At 42.0% G+C, this 9,183-nt stretch overlaps 1 protein-coding gene across 1 annotated transcript in view; it reads left to right on the top strand.

The window, feature by feature from the left end:
- The first annotated feature begins 1,750 nt into the window (after nucleotides 1-1,750).
- Nucleotides 1,751-9,183, top strand: part of ETNPPL (ethanolamine-phosphate phospho-lyase) — a 25,410-nt gene continuing 17,977 nt past the window's right edge. The window contains exons 1-4 of the mRNA XM_019521957.1: nucleotides 1,751-1,887; nucleotides 6,057-6,175; nucleotides 6,359-6,518; nucleotides 8,867-8,941. Of these exons, the coding sequence (XP_019377502.1) occupies nucleotides 1,832-1,887; nucleotides 6,057-6,175; nucleotides 6,359-6,518; nucleotides 8,867-8,941 (410 nt within the window). The 5' untranslated portion in view covers nucleotides 1,751-1,831. The remainder of the gene's footprint in view (nucleotides 1,888-6,056; nucleotides 6,176-6,358; nucleotides 6,519-8,866; nucleotides 8,942-9,183) is intronic.

Here is a 9,183-nt window from a genome sequence, read left to right as displayed (position 1 = left end):
ATGCAAGTGTGTGTACATTCTTCTGCCCTTACATCACCTATATCCCCCTTCTCCACAACACTGACCCACCCAAAGTCTTTGGCAGCTTCTTCCATCCATCTGTAAATGTCTATAGTCTGCTTCTCCTCCCTGAGTGGCTATTCATTTTTTTTGCTATTCATTGCATTTTTCATTTTTACATATTCATTTTTGCAGATCTTCCCAAGTTGATCACTTTTATCTTTCTTTAAGTGCCTTGAGGAGAACTTGGCAATGTTGCCATTTATCCTTGCCTTAACACCACCTTGAAATGAATTGGGGTATTTGCCCATTTCAGAAATCCTGTTCACTCAGGCAAACAACATGACGTCAGTTATATGTATAACAGGTCTCCACTGGAAGAGATTTGCCAGCATAACAACTGAATGGGGCTGTGATATTGATGATGTTTCTATACTGGTACCGATGCATTTGTAGCATTCCAAAATGTTTTTTCCAGCATAGTTTATTCTGTTCAGGACACTGATATAAGCCATAACCAGTACAGATGCCCCTTTCCTGGCATCAGGGGTGTTGGTTGTAGCTGTGTTGGTCTAAGGATGTAGGCAGACAAAGTTCCTTGGGTAAATCTGCCATCTTTTATTTCAGATATCTCTTATTTCTAAAATAGTTGGAAACATTCTTCTTTGCAAGCTGTCGGGTACAAACACTCTTTTTCAGGCAAAGCTTATCACTGTTTGAGGGCCTCATACCTATAGCAGAATACTTTTACCAACTAATCCAGTCAAATATATGCCAGTTTCAAGTTCAGTTTCTGAAAATTTTCCTTCCTGGCTGTGACAGGTAGAGAATTTCCTTTTATTTGGATGGAAGCGTATAGATCCTGGGTTGAAAGACAGCATCCTGGGCTGAGCTGGGGAGGAGGAAGGCAACAATTCATGCACGGGGCTAAAGTGAGACCTAACACCTGATCTTTACCTCCTCAAAATAGTGTGAGGACACATGAATTCAATGGTGACGAAGCAAGATGACAGATTCCAATTGGATTCCTAGGTTATTTTGTATGTATTTTGGAGGTACTACTGCAGCAGCGGCAGCACCTTTGCAAAGGCCCCCAGTTATGGATCAGCCCCGTCTTGGCAAGCGCAGTGCAAACAGGTAACAAAACCATGGTCTGTAGGGATTTTCCTGCCCTTTCAGTTAAAACATTGATTAGATGTTAGTTCTCTAGCAGCAGAGGGGTTCTGGGGCTAAAATGTAATTTCCTTTGAATTATGTCAGCACAGAAAGACCCTTCGGTGTGGTCTGGCCAAGCCATTCTAATAGTAAAACAGCACTTCCCGGCTTGAAATCCCTCTTATGCTGAGGTAATTCAACCTCACCGCCTGAGTCAATAAATTATAAAAGCAAATCATCCACAGAGGTAGCAGCCCCTCTGGCAATGTTTAACAGGCCTTCCCGAGGAAAGGGCCGAGCTGCAATGCCAAGAGCCCTGTGGTGAATTTGGGACGGGGGTTCAACCCCTTGCTAAGGACAGACAGGGCTCAAAACCCGGGAGTGGGACACTTGCAAGGGAGGGGGGAAGGCAGAGGCCCTGGTACGTGGTGGCAAGGCTGGGGGAGGAGGGAGGATGGCTCCTTGCTGAGGGGACGGGGCAAAGTCTAGCGGGAGGTGGTGCCAAGCAGCTGCAACAGGGGCGGAGGCGGAGGGGGGGAGGGCTTTGGCAGCGGCTCGGCCGTGCGGGGATAAAAGGAAGATGAGGCACCGGCCAGGCACCAGCAGGCTCCAGGGACAAGGCAGGGCAGGCGGGGACGAGGGAGCCGGGCACGGAGCGGGGCAGCGCGCCGCCACCATGAGCGAGGTGTACAGCAAGGCGGAGACCCTGGCGCTGCGGAGGAAGCACATCGGGTGAGCGGCGGGCGGGAGAGCGGGGGTGGCCTCCGCGCGCCGCGCCCGGCCAGCAGCAAGGGCAAGGGTAAAGGGGGAGATGTGGGCGTGCGCGTGTGCACAGGTATGTGTGTGTGTGTGTGTGTGTGTGTGTGTGTGTGTGCGCATGTGTGTGCGACGTGTCCATATGTGTGTAAGTATCCTTGTGCATGTGTATGTGTCCATGCGTGTGTACATGTGCACGTGTGTGTATGTTCATGTGTGCAAGTATCCATGCAGGTGTGTACGTGTGCATATATGAACATACGTATGTGCGTGTGCATGTGTCCATGTGTGTATGTGCATGTATGTATCCATAAGTGTGTGTGCGCGTGTGCATACATCTGTAAGTATCTGTGTGTGTATGTGTGTGCAAGTGTCCATGTGCGCATGTGCCTGCAAGCGTGTGTGCATGTGTTCATGTGTGCATGTGCCCATAAGTGTGTGTGTGTGTGTGTGTGCATGTATCCATGCAGGTGTGTGTTCATGTGTGCATGTGTCTGCATGTATGTGTCCCTCTGCTCCCCAGGGTTTCCTGTCCCCATAATTCCCATGCAGTTGCAGCGGGCACCCGCACCTGCACTAGATGCACAGCACCCAGTGGGATTTTGCCAGCCTCACTTCTTCCACCCCTTGTAGGTGCCCCCCATCTCTTTCAAACAAAGCTCCTCCACAGACTAGAGCCCCATCAGCAGAAGGCCTCAGGGAGCTGCTGTGATTTTTGTCCACTCGGGGAATGTCAGCAAGGCCTGAACTCTGTCCTTGTCCCAGAAGCACAGGGTCCCCTGTGGGGAGGTCACCAGCCAGTATTGAGTAGTAGTAGAGGGGGGAAATGTTGCCCAAGGACTCGCTACAAACAGCTGCTCTTACAGATCATACGAAGGCACTGGAAGTAACTAATAGTGCTCTGTGAAACACAAATGGAGTAGATATCTGGAAAGCAGAACTTCACAGTTTTATTGCATCTCTACTGGAATTATAAATATATACCTCTTGAGCATCTATTGACAAGTTCTGGGATTGGCATCCCTCCAGGATTTCCCTGCAGTCTCCAGGAATTAGATATAAATCTCCAGGAGGCTGCTGAGAGTCACCCAGGAGATAAATGATAGGGCATGTATTAAAATAAATATGAAATGTGGAATCTGATTTATATAGTAGTCCAGTGGGTTTTTATAATGTAATAGTAATGTGTATTTGCCTTCCTGATGTAATGGCATTGATGTCATGGGATGAAACCTCCCAGAATAGCTTCAAAGAGAGTTGGCAAGCCTATTGACAACATTTCACAGAAGCAGGACATTCGCTGCTGTGGTTCCCTGGCTTACCCTGTGGCAGGTTAGGGTGTTAGGTCAGTGTTGTGTCAGGGTTGATGGTAGATCTTCTGTGAAATTTAGACTGTGGTTGTACAGGATGGTTTGGACAGGGGTGATACTGCCTCAGGCAGGGGGTTGGACTAGATGCCCTATGGAGGCCCCTTCCAGATGCCTTTTGGAGGTCCCTTACTACCTCTGTTTGACCACGGCATCAGTAGGCTTTGGCCAAATCATGCTGCACATTGTGCCAAGCAGCATCTCAGCAGGGCAGTCACTGGGTTACCTTTGCAACTCACAACAGAACCCAGCCCATGAAGGAATTTTCCCCCAGGGTCAGACTGGTACAGGGGGGGTTTGCTTTCCTCTGTAGCAGGAGGTGAGGTGCGGTCCTCTACCCATGATCTCTTGAGCATATATTGACAACATTTCATACAAGCAGGACATTGGCAGCCATAGTTAGGATGCTAGGTCTGTGTTGTCAGGGTTGACAGTAGTCTTAAATTGACTGTAGATGATGGGTTTATAAGATGGCTTCGATAGGGATGATCCTGCCTCAGGCAGGGGGTTGGACTGGATGACTTCTGGAGGTCCCTTCCAGCTCTACTACTCTACGGTTGCAAGATCTTCCTCTTCAAGGTCTTAACCACCGTGCTTTTTCAGTTCATTCACCCCAGGAGTGCATAAGAGCTGAGTCAATCCTGTTAGCCTGTGAATTTATGGCTCTAGGGAGTTTAATCTTTTGATAGCTGATGCATAAAGTGCTAAACCAGCTTCCTTAGTTACCTTCTGCATTTGTTGACAGTTTTATTTATGTGATACTGCAGGCACTGTTCTTAGGTTGTACATAGTATGGCTTTGTTATAGCTTACTGGTGGAAGAAAGAAAGAGGGTGGCTCTATAGTTGTCATTCATATCATTAAAACTTTGCCTCTTCCTGACATAGTCAGACTCAAAAATTAACCCTGTCCAATATACTGGACATGTCAGATCAGACCAAAGCAATGCCTTAAAGTTGTAAAAGAGAATAGAATTCCTGAACACATTTTAAGAGTATTGATATTGATCATTAATATTGGACAGTTAATATTGATAATTAATATTTCCTTAGCCTATTTTCTGGTTAATTGGTGCTCAAAACTTTCACCTTGGAAAGATGGAGGTGGGGGTGGGAGTTGAGCATGTTGACTTGAGTCTGTTAAAATATTGATGGTGTGGTGAAAAACAATTCTTCCTCTGAGCCAAGTGTGCTGTTGTGATATAATGGGAAGTAGAATAAGTCTAGCAAATTCTGTTTAGCTTCTGATCTGAGTCAGGACTGAAGGAAAAGGTGAATTGCTGTCCTGTCCGTGTGTGTCTCTGATCCCTACAGATTTGCAACTATAAGTTAAAATATAAAACTTCATCTAAAAGCAGGCAGTGTTTGATTTGTATCTCTCTAGGTCTTACCATACAAAAATATGACTGTTAGGTATAAAAGGATAATGCTCACTGATTTTTTCTTAACATTATTCTTCAGCTAAGATGCTTACTTATATTCATAAAGGTCTAGGTCTATATAGCATTGTTCTATATGTTTACAGACCAATGTTCTCATAAATCACTCCTATCTTTAAGGGTCAGATCCTATTTTAAGTACATCTTGCCTGATAAAGGATTACAGGATCAGGCTCTGTGAGGCAGCCAGCAATGGCAATCTCATGGAAGGGTGTTTCAACTACTAACTTAATGAAAAAATTCAGGAAATTATATTTGATATTCAGTGTGCTGCTTCAGAGTAAAGGGGAGACAGTTCCCAAAAGGTTTCCATAGGTATGTACTTGATCAGGCAGGAAACTCTGACAAGAAAAATAAATGTATATTTCAAGCAGTAAGATATTTCTGAGTAACATTTATAGTTGGTATTCATGATCTGTTTCACAGGAGGAGGTCACTAAGAAACTCTAGATATTTTAGCATAGCTGGTTTGGTTATTTAGAAATACTCCCATTCATTTTAGGCTAAGGAAATATTAGAGTTTCCAAATGCTTAGTAATAAGTCTGAATGTCATGATATAATTGCAGTGTCCAGAAAAGAGAAATGAGGGAGGGCATAGCTTTTTCAAAACCGACCCTGGGAGGTTGGCAGTTGGGCAAATGTGGTTTTGAAAAAAGGAGTTAACTGCTTTTAAAGATTTTACCTAGAAAATCTCAGTACGCTAGGACTATGGTTTGTTTGTTTTTTAAATTGGTGATTAGTCTGTCTGAAGATTAAGCCCATGTAGTGCATAGATATTTTGTTTTGAAATGTAAAATGTATACAGCTAATATTTTATATATATATATATATATATATATAAAAAACATACATCAAATTCAATATGGTCTCCCACCATGATATATTAATTGGTTCTAAAGTTAAAATTATGAACAACCTAATCTGATTTCCATAGAGTCCATTTGATATTGATTTCATAATGTGTGTGAAACAACAGGACTCCATCCTGCAAACATACCCAGATATCCAAGGATACAGTATGATTTGCATTCCACTGGGCTCACAGGGAATCACTGATACCTATTGGGATACAGACACAGGGCTTGAAAATAACCTCAGTAAGGGCCTTTCTGTTCCCCATTAAAGTCAATGGATGCCTTGCCACTGATGTCAATAAGAGCATTTGTATTTTAAGCAGTTATACCTTTTCAACTGCATGGCAGAAAAAAATATTTGTGTCTGCTTCTCAGACATGTCCTAAAATAGAGTTTTCCAAGTGGAGAAGTCAGAAACTCCCTCAAGAGTCTATGGAAGAGCAATACCTGAAGAGCTAATAATGTTGTTTTATACTTTTTTTTAAGGCCATCATGTAAAGTTTTCTTTGCTAAGGACCCTCTCAAGATAGTGCGAGCTCAGGGACAGTATATGTTTGATGAAAATGGAGAAAAATACCTGGACTGCATCAACAATGTTGCACATGGTAAGTTGCTTAGTTTGTAATAGTGCCTGGATTTATTTCTACCCCATTCAAAAACAAACCAAAACAGAATACTTTTCCCAAGAAGTCTGACAATGCTAAACTTAGGAGTGTTCCCCAACTGTGTTTCAGATTCAGTTAGAAATTATTACTTGCTAGTAAGTATTTATAATTTGTCTTCTTCAGTTGGCCACAGCCATCCAGATGTCATAAAGGCTGCAGTGAAACAAATGGAATTGCTCAACACAAATTCCCGATTCCTCCATGACAATCTTGTCCAGTATGCCAAGCGACTTACTGATACCATGCCAGAAAAACTCTCTGTCTGCTATTTTGTTAATTCTGGGTACGTCTGAAGTATTTTTCATTGCCATTATTTTGTTTCTGTAAACAAGGATAGTGTCTGGTTAACGCAAGCTCACATTTTAAGCCTTGTAAAAAGTGTTTAATAGAAGTGATAGAAATGTTTCTGTGGAAATTTATTTTCAATAGTGCCAGGCCAGAGGTTTTTTGGGGTTTTTTGTTCAGGGTAAAAAATAGTCCTCTGAGGAGTTTACAACCTCATGTTGGGTGTATTGCCTGAATGCATAAGAACTGGAAAGTGTAACTGATCTTAATGAAAAGTGAAATAGACTAGTCTGTATTCTGTGTTTAGGCTGAATGGTATGCAAAACTAGGGAAATAAACATTAGGAAAGGTGAAAAGTAAACTACTCTACCTTAAACAGTTTGTTAGCTCCCCTGATCCACAGGAACGCTGAAATGAAGGCAAGGCATTTTTAAGAAGTTCGACTTAAATTTTCAAGCCATTTTTTGCCTGAAATTAAGTTTCTAAACCTACACATAGATACGCAAATAAAAGAGGCAAGATTTTTCAAAGGTGATGCTCACCGGAAACTTCTATTGCCTTTAGCGTGTGTATGCATGTATCCATGTCTCATGCTGACCAGTGCATCTGACAATCAGATTGTGTTGGTTATTCTATTGTTATATTTAAATATATCTTCTCAGCCCCAGAGCCTCTTCCTCCAGAACAAAGTTAGCATAGGGAAAGAAATCTGTGAAGCTGCTAGTTGGGTCATAATAGTTTTGTGGCTCTAGCCCGTCATATCTGTCTCCAGGCTATTGTTCAGGCACTTCATCCAGGCACGGAAGTTACTTTTTAAAATTAAAGAGCAAATTATATAGAGAGTTTATCATTTACTGCTTCCCCTCATTAAACAAACATTTCAGGAGAAAAGCCAGAACTAGAAAATCTTTGCTTCCTCACCATTTCACCCTGTAAGTAATGGAAATGTATTTAATTTCATTCAACTAACCTAAAATATAAATTACATGTTCCAATGTATTTCTAATCCCAGATTTAAAAAATATATACATTGCACCAGTTTTATCCCTGTCATAAATCCCTGAAGTTTCACTTGCCTTGTGGGCTGGTCCTTCAGTGTCTGATTGGTTTTGCCTAATGGACACAAAATACTGGTCTAAATCTTGCTAACTATGAAGTCAGTGACAGATCTCTTACTGATTTTATGAGGAGCAAATTTGACCCACTCTCCAGAAACTTTAAACCAATGACAATCCATGTCTGTAAAGACCAAAGGAAGCGACAGGAGCAAGAGTAATATTAAGAGTATTTCTGCAAATAACTCAGTGTTTTTAGAATTGGAGAGAGAAAGAGGGAGAGGAAAAAATATTAGCATTCAGCAAAGAAATATACCCTGTTCTGGCTAGGAGGTATCTGTTGATCACACTTTGTTTTCTAAATTATTTCATGTATCATGCATTCTGTTTTTATCCAGCAGTCCTTACAAAACTTGCTAAATGGAGACCTTCCTTCCTAAGTTTAAGCAGATTTGTGAACCTGTATCTCTCCCTATGAACCCGTCAGTACCTGTCTCTGAATATGCCTCAGTGCTCTTATAGCACAGCGGGAGAATACACACGTATCTCTACTAGATAAAAGCCTTTTTCAGTCATATAACAGCCCCCATATTCTCCCTTTTACACATTTTAGAAGACCTATTTCTTGTGGTACCAGTGAATGGATCATTGGTGTGAGGGGGTTTCCTTAGGTTTTATAGGAGTTTGCCTTCCTTTATAAAGGTCTGTTTTGTTTGCAGTCTTTACTGACCCACAAAAGAACTTTTGTGAGCCTCTTTACAGACTGTTTGATGTATACCTGCTGGTTAAAAAGCACCTTTCAATGCTAAGAGATTGCTGGGTTCTCAAGTAGACTTGTGTTTTCATCTTTGCTACAAGGCACTGGGAAGGATCCAGTCCTTGTGTAGGCTGGAAAGATGTTGGGGCCTTTACCTCTAAGATGGGTAGCAGTCACATTGTTCCTCCAGCTGCTAGCCCTTCTGTGGAATGGTATGATGTATACAAAGAGGAGATAAGTGCCCACAAGCAACCAGAGCTACAGGATTAGAGGAATAAAGCATCCCTTTGTTTCTTGCATATACAAAGAGCTTTTTTCCCTTCTTATGTGGTATTTACATCAAGAATCCAACATTCTAATCTGTATAATGACAATAGGGTCATTCTGTGCTGATTGTTTATTTGTATCCATTTGTTCCACACCCCTTCTCTGGTTTAGCATAAACGTTTTGTTCATAAGAGCTTTCTAATTATCTCATCCGGGAGTTGAAATCTCTTTTTTGTAGAGTCCCCTAATGTATTTATTATTTTGTAGGTCTGAAGCTAATGACCTTGCTTTGCGACTAGCTCGGCATTTTAGTGGACATCAAGATGTGATCACCCTTGATAAGTAAGTCTGTAGTATGGCCTTTGTGAATGTAACCAGCCACTTCCAGTATCTTTAGACATGGAGTTTAGCAAACATTATACAACTTTATCACATAGTCTAATGAAAGAACAGATTTAATTCTGCAGCAATCTTAACACCCTGGAGTACAGCAACAAGCTCTAATTTGTTTCATATCTACCTCCCATATTTCTTTCTATTGGATACCACTTGTTAGTTATTTATTTGAGGGTGGTTACAGCTAC

The sequence above is a fragment of the Gavialis gangeticus genome, unplaced genomic scaffold (assembly GCF_001723915.1).
Source record: "Gavialis gangeticus isolate Ggan-Ray unplaced genomic scaffold, GavGan_comp1, whole genome shotgun sequence".
Classification (NCBI taxonomy): Eukaryota; Metazoa; Chordata; order Crocodylia; family Gavialidae; genus Gavialis; species Gavialis gangeticus.
This window is presented reverse-complemented; position numbering and strand designations above follow the sequence as displayed.